Source organism: Rutilus rutilus (genome assembly GCF_951802725.1).
Source record: "Rutilus rutilus genome assembly, chromosome: 23".
Taxonomy (NCBI): domain Eukaryota; kingdom Metazoa; phylum Chordata; class Actinopteri; order Cypriniformes; family Leuciscidae; genus Rutilus; species Rutilus rutilus.
The window spans coordinates 11136014-11157407 of record NC_140233.1 but is presented as its reverse complement, the minus strand read 5'-3'; the positions used below and the strand labels follow the sequence as shown (position 1 = coordinate 11157407).

The 21394-nt window shown below is 37.6% G+C and overlaps 1 protein-coding gene across 2 annotated transcripts in view; it reads left to right on the top strand.

Annotated features, from left to right (window-relative positions):
- smpd3 (sphingomyelin phosphodiesterase 3) overlaps positions 1–21394 on the top strand; it is a 41402-nt gene that overhangs the window by 18163 nt on the left and 1845 nt on the right. For both annotated transcript variants that reach the window (XM_084396290.1, XM_084396289.1), the window contains exons 2-7: positions 1869–3579; positions 10944–11019; positions 15735–15896; positions 16975–17064; positions 20416–20479; positions 20561–20723. In XM_084396290.1, the coding sequence (XP_084252416.1) occupies positions 2170–3579; positions 10944–11019; positions 15735–15896; positions 16975–17064; positions 20416–20479; positions 20561–20723 (1965 nt within the window). In that variant the 5' untranslated portion in view covers positions 1869–2169. The remainder of the gene's footprint in view (positions 1–1868; positions 3580–10943; positions 11020–15734; positions 15897–16974; positions 17065–20415; positions 20480–20560; positions 20724–21394) is intronic.

Below are 21394 nucleotides of genomic sequence, written 5' to 3'. Positions count from 1 at the left end.
TTGATCTATTGTGAATTTATTATATAGTAACAATATGACAGGCAAATATGATGTTAATTCTCGACTCGTAAACAAGTGGACGTCAGAGACTTGTGATCGTGTCTTTCCATATTCATTATTTTGTCTCTTGACATCAGCGGCTGTCATTGTAATTATAAACCCACACCAGTAACATGCATTTCCTGGTCGTGTCAAAGATTGACATATACTTTGATCTGGTAAATCTTTGATCATTTAGGTCAGACTAGGAGCATCTGCCACAAAAAGGCAACCACCATCTCAACATAAAAAGGCAGCTAAGTTTTAAAATCACAATGGCTGCTTTTAAAGCAAATATTAATTTATGCATTTTGTATTAGTTTATGCCCTCCACTTGTATATTTTAGAATTGTTTAAATAATTAATTATAATAATTGAGGTACAGCAGGTGGTTGTCACGTATATGACTTATAAATGACTTAATGAATCTGCAGCGGTCAAGTGGTACAAGTCAGAGCTCTCAGAAAATTTTGAGTTTACAAGTTGTAATCTACGAGGACGTGAAGACTTTTTCGGAATCCCCATGTTTTCCATGTTTCCTTGTCGTGGATTAAAGTATGCTACGCTGTTCAATGTTAGACATGCACCTGGCATAGTTCATTGTCTAGTCAAGCTCATGGTTTATGTTTTGTTTCATGTCTTTGATTTAGTTTATGGTTTACAGTTCTGGATATCATCACTGTATATCTGCTCCAAACCAGCTGTAACTGGAGTAAAAGACACTTTTCAGTTTCAAATTCTTTCCTTAACATCTGTTTGTGCACTGCGAAAAGGTCCTGATCCATGATTTCACTGCATGCTATAATGAGAAAAGAGATGTTTTTGAGATGTAATATATTTTGAGATTTATGTATTTAATGAGAATTTTTTACATTTATGACATTTACTTTAAGATGAAATGCTTGTTTATGATTTTCAGCTTTGTTAAAGGTGAATAAATACCAAAGTGGAGGGATAGTATAAGGTGTACAGATGCCCCTAGTTGAAGGGGTTAAAAAGCATATTAAACATTTTTCCTTATGTTTTTAGCTCCATTGCACTCTGTGTTTAATTATATTTATATTAATTATATTTAACAATTTTAAATCATACTGAATAAAGTGCTTAAAGCAAAAGAACTGCAACAGCTCACTGAGTTCATTGTTTAGGAACAAGGCAAATTTAATTGTGACAAAAAATATTTTTTTATCACTGTAATTGTCTCTCTGTGAGGTTGCGGTCTAATATTCCTCATCGTCCACTCCATTTGTATGTATGTGCCTGTTTATTTCATGAGCAACAGCCACAAAATCAACATCAATCTACAAAGGGACTTAGTTATCATATTTTACAGTGACACCTGTGCAGTGGTAGCTTTTTAAATGGTAATTATCCTAATTTCTTCTTTGTTAAAATCGGTAGGTCATTCGAGATAATAAGCCACATCTGGCAGACCTCTTTTCTAAAAAAAATCTCATGTGGTTGCACAGTTTGAATAATCAACATGTATAAGGTCATTTTCATATGAGTTTTCAATTCTATTTTATGTACAAACAATAAGCAATAATTTAAATTACATATTTTTCCAAGACCAATTCGAAACAGATGCAAATGAAGCATATTAGCAGCCAAAAAAAATAAAAAATAAAAAAACATTCTTACATAGCAGGCTACATTTGGTGACCTGACACTCTGCGTTCTGTGAAAGAGAAATTATTTATTTATTCTTCATCATGATTCCTGAAACGTTTGAATTTTTACTGGGATCCAATTTGTTGATTGCACATTATCCCCTACTTTCACCTGATTGCCTGTGTATTCTGTTCCCCCCTCCCTTTGGTTGTCTGCAGGCTCTGCACTGACGAGGCCTCCCCTTTCCGCGCCTGGAATATTCTGGATCTCAGGAGGTTTTTTTTGTCATCACCATGAACAGATTCTTTAGGAGACTCTAGCATTGCAGACCCCCACCAAGGAGGGAAGAGGCTGGGCACGTGGCCCCGTATATCCCATATTCAATGTCGGACATAGCGAAGGACCCAAGAACCATGTAGTGTACCTCTTCCCACCACAGGGGGGCGGGTTAACTTTGTAGTTCTTTTTTGTACTGTTTTTTTTTTTTTTTCGGGAGTTGGTCTATAAGGTGAGCCAGAAATGGTCTTGCACACCTCTCCCTACCCCAGTGCCTTCCTCAGCTTTCTGAGCCGTCTGTCGTGGGCCTTTGTTTTCCCTTGCTACTGGCTGTTGGACCGGTTATTGGCCTCCTGTGTAGCAACATCACTGGAGAAACGTAGACGCTCCCAGGATCCCTGCTCTTTTCTGGCACTCGGGGTCCTGATCTCTACACCGCTCTACCTGGTGCTGTTACTGGCATCCTTACCCTTCGCCTTCATTGGCTTCCTCTTGTGGGCCCCACTGCAGACCATCAGGAACCCCTACATCTACTCTCACCAGAAACCAGACAAGCATGGTGCCGAGCAGGGAGCATCAGCTGGAACCGGGGCGGCACTTGCTGAGTGGCGTCCACAGGGTCGCAGCTTTTGCTTTGGCAGTGCCAATGTTTGCCTGCTGCCAGACTCGCTTGCACGCTTCAACAACCTCGCGGACACTCAACGCCGAGCTCGGGAAGTGGGCAAGCGGATCCGTAATGGTGCCAGCAGACCCCAGATCAAGATATATATTGATTCGCCCACCAATACTTCAATTAGTGCGATATCCTTCTGCAGCTTGGCCACTCAGGGCTTCCGCCGCACCTCTTCTTTGGACCATCGTCCAGAGCCTGTTGTCACCACTGAAACTGAGACTGAGGCCTTAAATGAGTGTCCCGTTCACCCATCAGGAGGTACAAGCTCGGATTGCCCAATCCACAGCACTGAAGCCCAGAATTCCTCAGAGTGTCCTCTCCACTCCAATGCAGAAGACCATGCTCCTGATTGTGCTGTCCACCAGTTTGCAGACCCAGAGTCCTCTGGTGAGTGTCCAGTACATAGCAACATCATCCAGAACTCAGAAGACTGTCCTCTCCATCCGGCAGGAGTGCAAATCAGCATCACCTCACCTGATTCTGAGCCAACCGAGGATGAAAAAGGAAACCATCAGACCGGGGACGGGGATACGGGTAGCCTTGAAAGCCGCACAGCCTCTCGGGAATCCCTGGTTCGCTTCCACGCAGCTGATGGAGGCATATCCCCCAACAACACCCTTTCACAACACCGCACCTCAGTCTTCAAAAGACCGATTGGGCGCAAGCGCCGTCACGGCGATGACGGCTTTGACCATGAGATCTCTGCCTTTTTCCCAGCCAACCTGGACTTCCTTTGTCTACAAGAAGTCTTCGACAGGCGGGCTGCAGACAGGCTCAGGAGGCAGTTGCACCGATATTTTCCCTTTGTGCTGAGCGATGTGGGACGCTATGGCTGGAAAGGCTGTTGCTCACGGTTCAAGTTCTTGAACAGCGGGCTTCTGTTGGCCAGTCGCTACCCTATTTTGGATGCCCATTATGAATGCTTCCCCAATGGGCGCAGCGAGGATGCTCTGGCTGCTAAAGGAGTTCTTTTTGCCAAGGTGAGCTTCTTATACTTCTTTATTATGGCTTTATTTAGACTTAGCATGTCAAATGTTAAGCCATTTGCCTTGATTGAAATCTTTGCATTTGTTATATCCAGGATAATGTATTTATTCTTTTTAACTTCTGTTGATTTATGCTACACCCTACCTTGATGTAAATTGCATGTGGAGCTTTCAACTTGATTAACTGCATCCTAAGACCTGCAATGTAAAGGGATCTCTAAAAGTTATAATTTATATTCAAACAATTCATTCTGATTGTCAATTTTTATACCTGCTTTAAATCATTTGATGCATGTGATGGATATTGAAATGAGACATTAGGGCTTGTTCCAGTTCTTGAACGTTTCATGGCATGTGTCTGGAGTTGGACTTAGTGGTTTGAGCGTACACAAACAACCTGAATAATTTACAACTAGCCCTTTGTAGCCCAGAGGGCTTGTTTGAAACACTCATCTGTCATGCTTTTAGAAACGCAGGCTTCCTCTCTTTGTTGAACCATGGTTGGACGTACAGCCCTGTTGCATTATATATGTCTTAATGGGGCTGTGCACTTATGCTGAGTAGATATTACAATTCAAGAAAGGTAATTCTGAAATAATATTGTATGCTCATTTTAGTCTGGATATTGTAAAGACAGGGTCATTAGTCTTGCAGCTGCTGTTGCTAGCATTCTACATAAAGTTTATATAAGAATCTGTAAATGTATGCTCTAGCAAATGATGGATTATATAACTAAGTTGGTATTCAATTACAATGATGAAAGTCCAGGCCAATCTTTGTACTGTAGAACATACTTAAGTAAACAGCATACTTAGCATGAGCAACATAGGTTTAATTTGAACTTTAGCCCTGTAACTATTTTAAATCATAGAAGGTAACAAACATAATGGAAATGTTTTAGTGAACTTTGAATAACACCTTTTTCTGAATTCTTTATGAATGCTGCAATGAATTAAACAGTTGAATACAAGTAGTGCCATGCTAATTTTCAGTTTCAATTACAAGAAGTCAATTTGTTTATGCTAGCATATGGACAGTCTATGAGTAAAAGAGAAAGTTTGTTGGGATTTGCACTATTGTTAGAACATTTTAGTGCTCTGGATTTTTGTGTATAATGACTTGAAATGTTGATTACACTAATACCCTGTCCTAACCAGACGCGATGTGATAAGATTCCAGCGACAAATAATTTGTCTGTCCACACTAGACGCGACGCGGCTGCGAGATGCGTAAAAATCAATCAAAACCCTCAGCCAATCAGAACAGTGTGTGGGCGGACCAGAGTAATCTTGACGACAATCGCAAGAAAATGGATAAGTAGGCTACATAATCAAATTCACAAATATTACACCATTTAAACATTATTCAAATACATAGGCTACTGAGTTACTAAAACAATCTTTGTCAAATAATACACTTGTTTGTTCACAGTTTGAACGTTCTTGTTTCCATTTGTTTAATTTCAAGATCTGAGGTGAATTATCCATTGTTGCTTTTACAGCTACAAAGCTGGGAGCACTAAATTATATTCAAAGTTACATTACACGCTTTTAAGGCGAGACACGGCAGGCAAAAACATCGGGTTTTTTTTACTGGTCAATTTTGAGATTTTTGGATAGCATGTCTTCTTTCAGACTTGTGGTGAAAAAAAGTCCGAAATACACATTTAGGTCTTTATTTTACTACACTTTGTCTGTTTGCGTCTGTAGATTTCTCATAAATTCAACAAAAGTTGGCGTTCTTAATCAACATGCTGCTCCGCGATCTCTGCCGTCAGCCTGTCATCACATGCACCGCTGGATAGATCTCTCTCTCCCCTGTACAATGCTGTCAGATCCAAATATGGTAATTTCCTTTTTATCAGTAACCAATCGTGAAAGTAAAAGGGCTGAATGCGCAATCTCATTGGCTGATGATAAATCTTTAAAGCCCGTTTTCTCAAAATGACTTTTCTCTCAAAGTCCAAGTTCGAAATCTCCACTTCAGTAGCACCTATATACACCAAACTTTCCAGTCTTGTACCTAGTTATATTATGAAGACATTTACAGAGGGATTTGTAAATATATTATTCCTAGCCTGATTTATATAACATTTTATTCCAAAAAACATGGCGAAAATCTTTTTTTAAGGCTATTGACAGTATGATTTACAGGATAACAAAAGTAGATATCCATAAATCCCTCTGTAATTTTTTCCCCATCTAATATGTGAACACAATGAAACAAATTATTTTTAACCTGGCTTTATCCAATACTCAGACTTCGTTTTTTTATATATATGCAAATTAGCACATATTTAATTAGATATTGCCTAATTTGCATATTTAAACATTAAATTACAGAAAACTTGTAATAAATGTTTTTCTCAGATTATAATTGCCACACTTTGTGTTTGTTGTTCCAGTGTGACGTCGCAGAAAAATAGAAACCGTTTCTAAAATAGAATCGTCGCGTGTCGCCGTCGCGGCTGGTTAGGACAAAAACTCTGATTGAGATGGAAAAGATCCCTTTTATCGCGTCGCGACGTCGTGTCGCGTGTAGTTAGGACACGGTGTAATGTTGATATTTGCTGACGTTTGCATGTTGTGTTGTTGCATGCTTAGCATGTGTGAACCTGTGTCTGTAGTTGCGCATGATATTAGCTTATATTTTTTGTTTGCGTAGCGCTCATTTAGGGTGATCATGAGCACTGGCTTTTAGGGTCGAGAGACATCATTACTGCCTCGGCACTGTATCCGATTCTGGCCACATTCCAGACCTGATCTCTTTTTCTGTCCAAAAGGGCAAGAGGCCAGCCGCCATTATATGTCAGACAGAGCTGCTAAATACTAACTCTGAAGGTGTGTGTGAGAGAGACCAGCCTGTTAAATATTGAGTACTGTACACAGAGAAACAGAAGGACAATGCCTTTGACCTGTACATGTACTCACTCACTAAAGAGATTATTACTTGAATTGACGTTCAATCACGGGGGCGTAAGTTTAACCAAAGGCTTCTAGAAGTTATTGATGTACTTTAGATACTCCTCCAAGGTCTGCAAACTGAAAATTTCACAAAAACAGCAGAACTACTGTCACACTACTGAAAATTGTAGTTCGTATATGTTGCTATACTTTTAGGTCATTACTCCCCAACACTGCTTTTCACCCCTGGGCATTATGAGTAATAAAAGTTTAGCTTTTGATAAATAAAGACAGACGAACCTCCGTCAAACAATTTGGAGAGGGGGGAGGGAACAGGGAGGGATGTGTGTGGAGTGGAGATATTAATTAAAAATGCTTCCCGTAGGAATGAGCAGCTCTTTAATTAGGGCCTTTCAGCATGTTCAGCCCTCTTATTATTATTCAAGAGCTCTCCACACTCTTAACGTCATGGGTAGAACGCTCATTTATGGTTTGCATGATCGTTGCAAATTGGTGACGTGTGTTTCCATACATTCCATGCCAAAATATCACTGTTTCCAAAAAAACAACAACTGTTTTTAACATTGATAATAATAAGAAATGTTGAGCACAAAATCTGCATATTAGAATGATTGGTTACACTTTATTTTACAGTACAGTGTACTTACAGTGTACCTACCAAGAAAGTACTGGTAATATAAGGTAACTACATGGGTTAAGTAAAGGTTTAGGGGTAGATTCAGGGCTAGTAGTTATAACCTTGTAATTGTAATTGCTATAGGAAGTACATAGTATGTACATGCCGAAGAGGACTTTAAAATAAAGGGCTACCGAATGATTTCTTAAGAATCATTTGACACTGCAGACTGGAGTAATGATCCTGAAAATTCAGCTGTGCATCACATGAATAAATTACATTTTAAAATATAGTAAAATCTAAAACAGTTATTTTAAATTGTAATAATATGTCACAATATTACTGTTTTTACTGATTTTTGTTTATTAAAGAAATGTAGCCTTGTTGAGCATCTTAATAATAAATCTGTGAAATCTCAATCCTGCTCTGTTCGAACAGAGCTTCAAAATGCAGAACTATCCAGTCCACCCAGAACATTTATGGAAACTATGTTGCAACATAAATCATAACAAAGGTCGTTTAAATATAGCCTACATAAAACCATTCTTACACAAGTTGTTGTTTAGTTCAATGGGATAATTATGTATGAATGGATTTATGAGTGATATACTCATGAATTTGTTCTGCTTGTGTTTCATGAATGAGGCCAAGAAAGGATGTAAAATGTTTGAATAATACTTAATTACTGTTTTCAGTGCAAGAACATTTGACTGCTATTATACATTGTGTTCAGGAGGAAAAATTAAAATGCTGAAGGATTGCAAAATTGTCCCATTAAAACTTGAAGATTGTACAGCAATCAGTGCCGCCTTTCAGCGGTAAAAGACCGTGGCCCACTGCTCCTGCTGTGGTCAGCTCTATTTGCAATGCTTTGTTAGTGTAAAGTACTAGCCGTCTTCAGCTTTAGTCATGTCATTGCTGTGTGTGTTATCAGCTCAGCATTCAAGCTGCCAGCAGGAGTGGATTAGAAGAACGGGAGGAAGTTCATTAGCCAGCCTCTGTGTGTGTGTGTGTGTGTGTGTGTGTGTGTGTGTGTGTGTGTGTGTGTGTGTGTGTGTGTGTGTGTGTGTGTGTGTGTGTGTGTGTGTGTGTGTGCATGCGTGCGTGCGTGTGTGTGCTGGACTTAGCCAGCCGACTGTTTCTCCTTTGGGCAAATAAACTTTAACCTTATAAGAGATCCCGCAAGTGGCAGACACATTCCAATTAGCACACTGCTCATTAACACTTACTTGCATGTATGCACACTCAATCAAAACACATAACCTTACATGGACTTTAGCTCAGATAAAACATTGTGCAAGGTCAATACCCTTGCACACACATAAGACACTAGATTTGTCACAATAGCAACATTTCAGTATCTAACACCAATACCAGTGAAATTTGAATATCAAACATATTCCTTAATTTTACTTATACAATTTATTTTATATGGTATTAATTATTGGATTCAGTGTATTCATGAAAATATATATATTTTTTTAAATGTGTGTGTTGGGGGGGGGGGGGGGATTATTATTGGTAATAATCAAAATGTTGTCTGATTATTATTAACATAATAAACTATGGCAAGTCTAATCCTAATTTACAGCTATGCTATTTTTGACATAAATTTAAGGTTTATGTATTTGAATTGCATATAAAATTTTCATCCATTTAGATGACACAGTTAACATAAACAAAATGATCATCTTAATGTGATACATATTTGTCAGTCATAATTAAAAGAAATGTTTACAATTTCTGCACTTAAAAAACAGCATAGTTTTTAAAGTATTGGCATCTTTTTTTTTTTATTTAAATATTCATATTTTCAAAATGCATTTATTCAAATTGTTCGGAACCAACATAAATATGTGCATTGTGAAAACAATTACATTTATTCATTTGAAAATGATATGTGGCTAGCCGTGGAAACAAATAAGAAACAAATTGTATTTATTGATGATAAATATATAAACCTGTTTTTTTGTTTGTTTTGTTTTTTTCAGTTTAAAACACATTCAGTTTATTAGTGAATGTGTCTACATAAGTCTTACCTTTTTCTTATCCGTTTCATTTATGTATGACTGACAAATATGCAACACATATAGTTTATTACTGTGCAATCCAAACTGTAATTGTAATTTAGTTAAAATTAGGTAAAAAAAAAAAAAATTTCATCTAATTGTTGGTGCTAACGATACTGTAATATTTATTTATTTATTTATGTTTTTTGTTTTTTTTATTCCCTATAGACACAAAACATGTTCAGCCCTTTGGGTTTTCTGCCTCCTCTAGTCTGTCACTGCAAACACACACACTTAGCCGAGCATGGATAAACATTTGAAATATTCATACGCAAAGACACAGAAAGAGAAAGAGAGGCCATGAAGCTGTGGAAGGCAATGAAGCTGAGTGAGGAAAAAGCAAGCAATGAAGTGAAAGAGTGCTAGCCCTGTTTGATCCAATGCAATGAGCTCATGGTATAGAGACCACATGGTCAGAATCTCATTATTGAAATTAAATCTACAAATCACCTCTAAAGAACAATGACATTTATTATCAACCACTGCTGAAATGTAGAACTTGCACTCTGTGGAGGGCTTCAGTACTTGGAAAGTCCAGCCGTTCTGTAGCTCTCAGCATTTTGAATTGGGAGTCTTTGCTGGGAATAAGCCAATCTAAGTCATTAAATGATTTACACTGAATGGGCTGTCTGGATGAAAAGAGGACAGAGAGATGGCAGAATGAACAAACAGACTCACACAAACAAACATGCATGCTAATTTCCCTATTTTGCTGACATTTAATGCTCACCTACAGTCATAAAAAAACTAAAAAATAAAAAAATGTCCATTTTTCATACTGCGCATTATAATGATGTGATGCCTAAATTCACTTATAGCATTTAAAGCAATTGATTTTTGTATTTACTTATTACAATTTATTTATACAGTTGTGCTCAAAAGTTTACATACCCCTTGCAGAATCATAGTCCACAAGACAAAATAATAGCTGAATTTATAAAAATGACCCCGACTGTTATTATGTTGGTTGTTCACGAGTCTCTTGTTTGTCCTGAGCAGTTAATTCCTGTAGGTCCTGCACAATCTTTGGTTCTCCATCGTTTTTGCATAGTTGAACTCTTTCCAGCAGTATGATTTTGTAATCCATCTTTTCACACTGAGGACAAATGAAGGACTCATACATAACTTTTACAAAACATTCACTGATGCTCAAGAAGGAAGTACGATGCATTAAGAGCTGGGGGTGTAAACGTTTTGAATTGGATGATCAGGGTAAATTGTACTTTTTTGTCTTCTTCGAAACATGTAAGTATTTTCTGTAGCTTCTAAGTCTTATAGATACTGCAAGGGGTACATCAACTTTTGAGCACGTATACACACACACAGTACATAGGAACAGAGCTTATATGTGTGTGCAAAAAACACAATCCAAAATGGTAAGTGCTGTCATTGCAGAATTTTAGGTGTTACATTTGCTCTCAACAGTCAGTATTTCAATATTCAATATTTAGTCCGTCAGCTCACTAATGTGCTGATATTATGCACAAACCAGAAAAGAAAAACAAGATGAAATTGTGGAATTTGGTGTAGCTGGATAAAATGATAATGCTCTGACTTTTACCTTTTAACATGGACCCCAGACGTCTGAGAGAGTTATGACAGAAGAAGCTGATCGAGAGAGAGAGAGTGTAACACCGCTCAGGGGTGTTTGACAGCACTTCATAACTGATTTTGCATTTCAATAACACGTTTGATGTGGCAAAGTTCTCACTCTTCAATCTCTTTTGTCCTCCTGCTCTATTCTCTCAGGTGCAGGTTGGAAGCTCTGCTCAGGAACAACGGGTTGTTGGATATATCACTTGTACTCATCTGCATGCTATTGAAGGTAGGTGTCTACACACACACACACACACACATACACAGAGGGATTCAAGTCGCATCATAGTGACTTAAAGGTGCAGTAAGTGATTTCTGAGAAAAACTGTTGATATTTGAAATCGACCCAAACAAGCACAACCCTCCCTTCATTGCTCCGCCCCCAAAATGTGCGAAGAGTGGATGATTCTTTATCATAGCTGATGCGAAGAAGACGTACAACAAGGAGAACAAGAAATGAACAATGTACACAATAGGACTGTCTATACAAGCAAGAGTTGGTTGATATTTATAAGTAATATATTACAAAAATGATATCTATAGTATTGAATTGTTAAATCTGTAATTGTTATTATTAGCCTACTATTAATGTTGTTTTATTAATTTAATTTTAATAAATGATTTCACCTCAAATCAAGTTCTTAAATTAAGCTCATTATAATTTTAAATAGTTGTTAATTAGTGTCGTTATGAAGCTCATTTTTGTAGTCAGGACTACAAGGTTCCCACAATGTCGGTTTTTCAGGTTTTAGACACACTCTAAACCCCAGTGGAGTTGTGGTACTCTGACTAGAGCGCTGATGCTGAGTGATCCTGACAGGTTTGTCCCGATCCTACTGCTCGTTTGCCACACATCTGAGTAGATTTCCACACAGAGCAGGGAAACGGTTGTGTGTATGTGTGCGGTTTTGTGCGAACCGTAAAAAAGAACGAGTCTTCTCTGCTTTATCTCAGTAGCTCGTGTCATGCACACACACCCGAATCGGCACTTCACATGCAGGGCCTATGACATCACTGCATGTTGACCCCTGTTCTCCGCTCCGATTAATCAACGTGTCCCGCTCGCCCACAGGGTCCCGGTTCCCATGACAACGGGCTCTCGCCGTTCTTGGCGTCAGCCCTATTTAAAGCTCACGGTCTCTAGCGCTCATTTTTTACGAAGACATTCTCTTGCTATTCCGGGATCCACCCACGCCTCCGTATGTCTGCCACCCTTTCTATTTATAGAACAGGGGCTATTTCAGGAGGAAAAATGAAACATGAGGGAATGAGGCAAGAAACGGGGAAGAAAGCAAGAGAAACCTGATTATACTGGAGATGATGCTGGACAGGGACTTCAGTTATTAGAGGAGGCAGAGCATCTCTGGTTATTCTCAATCGCTTGTTTTCCTCTGTCAAACTGTGTGTGTGTGTGTGTGTGTGTGTTATAGACTTTGACAGTGCAGAGGCGGATTTAAGTTATTCTCCTGATGTACACACGAGGTTACTTGCCTTGAAAATACTGAAATGTGGTTTCTTTGCAGTTTTGAGATTTCAAGCAGCCTAGAAGGAAATGTTATGGCTCAGTGGCTGCTCTTAAGTATCACCTACAGTGGGTACGGAAAGTACGGAAAGAAAATTTTTCCTCATTATTGTACACACAGCACCCCACATTGACAGAAAAACACAGAATTGTTGACATTTTTGCACATTTATTAAAAAAGAAAAACTGAAATATCACATGGTCCTAAGTATTCAGACCCTTTGCTGTGACACTCATATATTTAACTCAGGTGCTGTCCATTTCTTCTGATCATCCTTGAGATGGTTCTACACCTTCATTTGAGTCCAGCTGTGTTTGATTATACTGATTGGACTTGATTAGGAAAGCCACACACCTGTCTATATAAGACCTTACAGCTCAAAGTGCATGTCAGAGCATATGAGAATCGTGAGGTCAAAGGAACTGCCTGAAGAGCTCAGAGACAGAATTGTGGCAAGGCACAGATCTGGCCAAGGTTACAAAAACATTTCTGCTGCACTTAAGGTTCCTAAGAGCACAGTGGCCTCCATAATCCTTAAATGGAAGACGTTTGGGACGACCAGAACCCTTCCTAGAGCTGGCCGTCCGGCCAAACTGAGCTATCGGGGGAAAAGAGCCTTGGTGAGAGAGGTAAAGAAGAACCCAAAGATCACTGTGGCTGAGCTCCAGAGATGCAGTCGGGAGATGGGAGAAAGTTGTAGTAAGTCAACCATCACTGCAGCCATCCACCAGTCGGGGCTTTATGGCAGAGTGGCCCGACGGAAGCCTCTCCTCAGTGCAAGACACATGAAAGCACACCTGAATGACTCCAAGATGGTGATAAATAAGATTCTCTGGTCTGATGAGACCAAGATAGAACTTTTTGGCCTTAATTCTAAGCGGTATGTGTGGAGAAAACCAGGCACTGCTCATCACCTGTCCAATACAGTCTCAACAGTGAAGCATGGTGGTGGCAGCATCATGCTGTGGGGGTGTTTTTCAGCTGCAGGGACAGGACGACTGGTTGCAATCGAGGGAAAGATGAATGCGGCCAAGTACAGGGATATCCTGGACGAAAACCTTCTCCAGAGTGCTCTGGACCTCAGACTGGGCCGAAGGTTCACCTTCCAACAAGACAATGACCCTAAGCACACAGCTAAAATAATGTTCAAAAATGTCAACAATTCTGTGTTTTTCTGTCAATATGGGGTGCTGTGTGTACAATAATGAGGAAAAAAAATGAACTTAAATGATTTTAGCAAATGGCTGCAATATAACCAAGAGTGAAAAATTTAAGGGGGTCTGAATACTTTCCGTATGTCTCAAATATCTTACATTTTCAGACAGAACTAAAAAATTGTGTAAAAAGAACTGTTGTTCTTTTGAACTTTCTATTTATCAAAGAATCCTGAAGAAAAAGCAGCAAATCAGTATATTAGAATGATTTGTGACACTGCAGGCTGGAGTTCTAATGCTGAAAATTCAACTTTCAACTAAAACAGAAAAAGTGTAAAAGTGTTTACAGTGTAGACTATGGCTTGAAATTGAAGTTCATGAGGGTTTCGCAAGGGAGTCGGGAGGAGTGCCCTCTGGTGGAGATCATGGGCACTCCAGCTGGTGGAAGGAACAGGGAACAAGCACCATTTTAATTTACAGACTGCAGATGTCACACTTGCCAAAAAAAAAAAAAAAAAAGATGTCACACTTGCCTTGTAACTACATGGAACAATGGGGTAAACAAGCACCACTTACCCTGTAACAACATGGAACGAGAGTATATTTCCCCAGTAGTTGCAATAGTTTTTGTTTTGCTTGCCTTGAAACACTAGGGTTGCCAACTGTCCCGTATTAGCCGGGACGTCCCTTATATTGGACCTCATTGATTTGATCCTAATTGATTTGAATTGATCCCATATGTGACCTCCCTTGTCCCGTTTATTGACTGCTACACTTATCTAACGACTGACTGATACAACAGCAACAGCAACAGCAGCATTGCTGATCACGACACTTGAGAATGATCACCGACACCGAAACCTGTCATCATCCAATCACAGCCCCACGCTAACGGCAAATCCCTTTCACTTGCGGCGTCTCATTTCGAAGGCTGCATACGTCATCGAGGCGGTCTCATTTAAGAAAAGTAACCATTAGATTGCAAAGTAAGAAAGAAATTGCAGTATTTTACACTTCACGAGGAATAAGTGAATTTTATTACGGTTACTTTTCTTCATCCTTGATGACGTATGCAGCCTTCATATACGTTTTTATGTCTAAGAGCCTTTTAAACACAAACTTAACTGTAGACACTGAAATGACATACACTGTGTGGTAGCCTAACAGCACAAATATTTTGAATGTCCCTCATTTTCCTTTAAAGAACCACAATTGTCCCCTATTTTCCTTTTCTGAAGTTGGCAACCCTATGAAACACGGAACTAATGAAACAAACTAAAACAGCTGCACTTTTGATGTATAAAAAAATATTTATAAATGCACTGATATGTACCCCGTAATTTAAAAAAAGCCTAGGCTGTATGTATTGGTACACTATTATTACAAAAAGGTATGCAGTGTATGTTCTTGCTAAATTGCTCCCAGACGTAACATTGCCTATCATAACAGTAGAATAAGTACCCCTTAGTTCTAAAATACTTATAGTATTAATAATTTGTTGAATTTCCTGGTTGTGACCCCTTTATTCCCCAAACATTACAAATTGTTCCCTTAAACTTACATGTATGTATATTATATGTACACTATAATTACCAAATGTTGCGTTGTAAATTCGTTTTACTCGCGCAGTACTTTGTGGGCTGTACCGACTGCAAACTTTTGATCATTGCAACATTGTACATTGCAAGTGAACAAAATAATACACTATATATAAAAACAGATGACTGCAGAAAGCTTTGATTGGCCAATCAGAATCAAGTAAACATTTGGTAACACTAGAGGTGCAGAAATTACACACTACACCTTTAAGAGATTTCTTTAAAGGTTATTTTTCTGCACCAAAGCACACACACTTCAGCTACTGTTTGAGGTTTGCAATTAAATTGCTGTTCTTTCTCTCTTCTACACTTGCCACTGCCAGCTCCACCAAAGCAGAGGGGAGATGTTGCAGACATCTCTTTTTCTATGCTTCACTGCTCTCTCGCACTCTTCTTGGCTCTGTTTTCCCACCCCGGCCTCATTAAATCGCTACATCTGCCATAACTGCCCCAGAACGAGTCGTGAAAATGTGATAAACTGAAGGCACCTCAGTGCGACGCTATTTCATTGTATTACACCCAAATCCAATGAGTTGTTTTGCACAATGCGATCCGTGCACTTTTTATTGAATAAAACCCTCTGTAAAATTAAATTTGTGATCTTGTGAACTAAATTAGATTTTAGTTGTTGGTAGGTATTGTTTGTGTAAATCTGTCTTCCTCTCTCAGGTGATGCATCTGTGCGCTGCGAGCAGTTGGACATGCTGCTGGAGTGGGGCGCTGAGTTTAGGAGGAACACCTTGGCTCCCACGGACGAGGAGAAGGTTCTGGAAGATCAGGTGGCCTTTGACGTCATCCTCGGAGACCTCAACTTTGACAACTGCTCTTCGGGTACCAGCATTTTCTTCGTTAAAAACATCTGGGGTTTTAATACCAAAGCAATAAGCAGGCCACGTGGAATCTGCAGATTTAGGATATAAAGAAATGCCCTTCAGGTGTTTATTTATTTATTTTTGGGCAAAATGTATTATACCTTTGACTACTAGTAATAAATGTATATAACAGCTGGGTTATAATAATATAATACATATATGGTAATATATAATATATATAATAATATGGTTTATAATAGCATGGCTATAACAATCCCAATTTGACTCAATTGATCCATTTTATTTTGTAAAACTCATTATGAGAAAATACAATAATATTCCAAAAAGTTACATTATAATTATATTTGTATTAATAATTATTAATAATAATGTGTATATATATATATATATATATATATATATATATAGTAGTAGAATTAATAATAGTTCATAGTGATAATAATAATACTCCCTATTGTTATTATTTAAAGAAATTACAAAATGCGAAAGAAACTTAGCAGAAGAATTGTTTAATATCATTATTATTATTGCAACATTTTTCCAAGTGTTTTACCTTTTTTTTTATTACTTTTAATAATAATAATAATTAGTAATAATAATTAGAATTGCTTTTATTTTTTATTATTGTTGTTATTATATAAAAAAAAATACAAATTTGCAAAATGTGAAAGAAACTTGGCAGGATTATTATTGCAAAAAACTGTTCTCCCAAGGTTTTCACAATTTATTTTTTTTATAACTTTTAATAAAAAAATGAGATTTTAATATTTCACATGTATTGTGTTTTTACATCATATTTTAGAGGCAGAACTATGCACTTAATAATAATTATAATTATTATAATAAAATAACAATAATATATAATATTTATAATAATAATATAACAGTAATATTCTGTTTAATTTTTCTAATGTATCTTGTAAAATTGCTTTGAATATTAAATATATATTTTTACTTAAAATAATGGAGGGAGGTGACCAACATTGAACTATCTTGTTGTGTATGACCAGAAGGAGGCAATGTAACCCTTTCTAAAACTCTTTCTGTCTCACAATTGATTTTTTTCTGTCATTCAGAGGATAAACTGGAACAACAGCATTCTCTCTTCAATCATTATAAAGACCCCTGTCGTCTTGGTCCTGGAGAGGACAAACCGTGGGCCTTAGGTGAGTTCAGTAAAAAGGCTTACAAATTTTTACAGGCAATGCCATAAAAGCTTGGAAGTTGTGGGTTAGCGGGTAGAGATCTGCACTTGTGGTTGACCAATATGGGTTTTTCAAGAACTGCATGCAAAATGCCACATCTAGACAGGTAGAGTGCTGATATAATAGATATATAATCCATATATATATATATTTATCATATATACAGTGTATTGCAGAAGATTAGTTGATACAAAAACATTCATGTCAACATCAAGATTTTAATGTTTAAGGAAAAAGTGTATGTAAGGGTATATATTAATACAATTATATATTTTGTCTTCTTATTAAATAGTTCTTATTTATCTCTATATTTTTTTAATATTTGAAATTTTTATTAAAGATTTAATAGATAACCTTTTCCAAAATTATCTAAAATAGTATGGTAACCATCTTTTTCCCCCCACAAATATCTCAATCTGTGTGAGATTTTAGAGTTGCCTTCGTGTCAGAGCTAAATTAGATGTCACACGCCTGTGCTCACCGCGCCGTACGCAGATGGTGCACTAGATGAGCTGGCAGGAGACCACAGTAGAGAAGTTCTTGCCCAGCCCCACTTCTGAAATAGATCTAACGGAGTGCAGGCCTTTTAATGACACTTCTGATTTTAGTGGGCGCCATTAGTGGGCGTGATCCACTTTTCTTTATAGCACACCCTGTTTTTTCTCTCCTCTGAGGTTCAAGGCCTGGTGAGAGTACGAAGATTGACACTCTCTCTGTAAAAATGTAATGGAAAGACGACAATTTTGTTGCTAACCTCAAGAACAGGGGTTCTCAACCTTAATTTGTCCACAACCCATTTATTTTGGTTCCAGAATTCTCACATCCCACACAATTCGGTATATATAATATAGAAAATATTATACCAAAATGTGTGTGTGTGTGTGTGTGTGTGTGTGTGTATATATATATATATATACAGATCGGGTGTAACAATATCTCGTGTCACAATATATCGCAATACAAAAACGCACCAATATGTATCGTGGATAGTGACAATCTGTATTGTGTATAGTTCACCCAAAATTTTAATTACTAGTGCAAAGTACCCATGCAAAATCTGTTTTTGTGTGTGTTTTTAGTAATTGTTGATTCGGTGTGTTTGAGTGCTCATTGTTACAATTACACAGCAAAAGTTCAGTGACATTTTTATTTGTGCATGGTAGAAAGCAAATACTGATACTGACATAATGACATATAATAAACATGGAAACTTGAACTACACGATTGAGGGAGCGGGTTACACAGTGAACTCCGAGAAAATGCTACGCTTGAGCAAACAGTTTGTGAATAGGCTTCTACAAATGATGGCCATGAATAAAATATAATATTCAGAAGTACACTGTAGCTGACTTAATGTTTAGCTGACAGAGTGTTTGTGTCAGAATGTTTATTTTTAAACCACAACCTTCTAAGTGCTTCTTTTACCAATATATTTAACGATATATTTCGCATTTCTCATCCAAACAACGTCAAACTTGGCACTGCACTTACTCGTGCCCGTATCGAGACACCTGTCAAGTTTGAAATCCATCGGACTAGAGATATGCGAAAGACAGACAGACGTTTCTGTAATTTATAGATAGATTGTGTGAGAAAAAAATTCAAGTTTACAGAGTTTTGTCAGTACTACATTAAACTACTATATATATAATGTTGAGTATAATAATGCAATGGGGGAATATTTGTGGGTCCTGATAATGCCAAATGTCTTATGTTACCAGTAAAAAGTGGTCACATTATTTTAAATATATCTAGTCAGTGACAGAGTTCAAGCATATTCTATAAAATAATTCTGCATTTTCAGCTTCATGAATATTTTTTTTCTGGTGTCACCATTGTCCTGGGACTTCCCCAATGCAAAGCCTGTTCATTTCCACCCCCAATGTAACACCAAATTTAGCATTTTAATCAACAGTACATTTTTTGTTAACCTTTTACCATATGTCTTGGAGTATCGCAATAATATTGTATCGTGTGTTCAGTATTGTGATATTTATCAAGTCGTGACATGAGTCAAGTCAAGTATATTTGTATAGCGCTTTTCACAATACAGATTGTATCAAAGCAGCTTCACAGTATTACATTAAAATAATACAACAAGGTTTGTTTCTAGTGGAATTTATTGATTGATAAAATCAAATTAAATATCCCCAGAATATCCCCAACTGAGCAAGCCAAAGGCAACATGAGGCATATATATATGAAGAGCTCTTTTCCAAAACGCCACTTTAAAAAAAAAAAGAGTTTGTCGTGTCATTTTGCTGTGTACTGAACCTATTTCCTTGTTTAAAATGTACTGCAAGATGCAGTTTCTTTCCAAACCGCGATAAGCGCCGAACCTATTTTTAGCCTAAACGCGATATATCCTCTGGACTAATCAGAATTCTCTCTCTCTCTCGCACCCTCAAATCATACATGCGTGTAAACGATAGATGCGTGTACTGTAAACGCGTCTTTACATTGATTTAACATGAAAATCACTTGCGTCAGACGCTCTATTCGCGTTTGGTGTGAACGCCACTCACTCACATACACAAGGTCATGTCGTGATTTGTTCTATGTAAAGTGGACAATGGTTCTACTTTTTATGGGTTCGACACTTTACTGAATGCCAATGTATTTATTATGCCTTTTTTTTTTTTTTTAAGACAAAGTTGATGGATTTATAGCGTTTTGGAAAAAAATTGATGGATTTATAGCGTTTTGGAAAAAAATGATAATACCTTTGAATTTATCATCAACAGTTTTGTTGTTTGATTTAATAATCATTGTTCAACATGTTCAGACTGAGCCAAAAAAAAACATTGTAACAGGATAAATTGAATATTCACAAAATGTGTGGGTCTAGGTAAAATTTTGTATTTTCCTGAAAACTATTTAAATGGATTTATAGCGTTTTGGAAAAGAGTTCCTCATATATTGCTAAAGTAAAAAACAGTGGTCACAAAGAGCACCTTCATGGAAAGTACTGGACCTATCAATCTGGCTATGCTAGAATTAGTGAAGTATTAAGAGAGTAAAAAAACAGAAGAGAGAAAACGGTTGGGTGGAGAAGGCCAATTAGAGTCATGTATATATGCATATCAGAACCACAGTCGTGACTCATACAGTTTTCCCTTGAGCTCATTTTAATGCTGGTGTTTCTCTGGTGCTACTCTTAAGAGACCTTGAGTGCACATAGATGTCAAATATCTGTGATCTAAGGGTCTTTTCAGTAGTCATACTCACAGGATATAAATATATTAAAAATCTATACCTCCAGTTTATATATAACCTGTATTTGTTGCGTGTTTACATATGCTTGTTGTACAGGTACATTGCTGGACACGGCTGGGCTATATGATGAGGAAGTCAGCTCACCAGAGAGCCTTCAAAAGTAAGCTGAACACAAATATGTGTGTTTATATAGATTATGCATTCACGGTAAACACTCAGTCATTTAGCATTTCTCTGACAGAGTGATGGAGAACGAAGAGGGGAGAAAAGAGTACTTGGTGTTCCCCGCAAGCAAGAACCATTGTCCCAGCCAGAAGGGGCGCAAAATCCCCCTGAAGGGCAATGGCAGGAGAATTGATTACATCCTTTATAAAGAGGAAGGCTTGCAACCGGACTGGAAAGTGGTGAGTTATGAATATGATTAATAAACCTACTTCCCTTTTCGCGTGCATTATGCAAATAATGTTGCAGTGAATGCAAAAAAAATGGGACTGCACATGAGAAGTCAATAAACAAAATGGCAATACCAAATTGTTGAGTAGCATGTCCATGGTGGCGTACTGTACATGTACTTTGCGTAATTTCTTTCTTCTATGAATAAAACAACCAGAATACATTTGCTAAAATGTGTACTAAACAACAGAACTCACTGCATTGGGTATCATATCCCACAATGCAATACACTAGAGGTGTAACAGTTCTCTGTACAAAATCTAATCTCAAATCTGCATCGTCACAAAAGCACAGGTTGAAGATCCAAAAGCAGCTTTTATTCAATCGTTATCCATAAACAGGCCCAGGGTCAAAAACACGGACAAACAATCCAAACATAAAACAAGGTCCAAGAAACACAGGCAAACAAGGTAATCCAAAGAACAGGCAAAAGATCAAATCCATGAAACCGGAAACCAGGATAGAACACGCAGAATTGCAGTTCTTCGCAACGAATGACTGGAAACACAGAGCATATACGTTATAACTTATAAAGGCAGAGCAAAAGAGCTAGGTAATCACACATAACTGACACACATATCACACATAATGAGTCAGGCAATGCATACTGGGAAATGGAGTT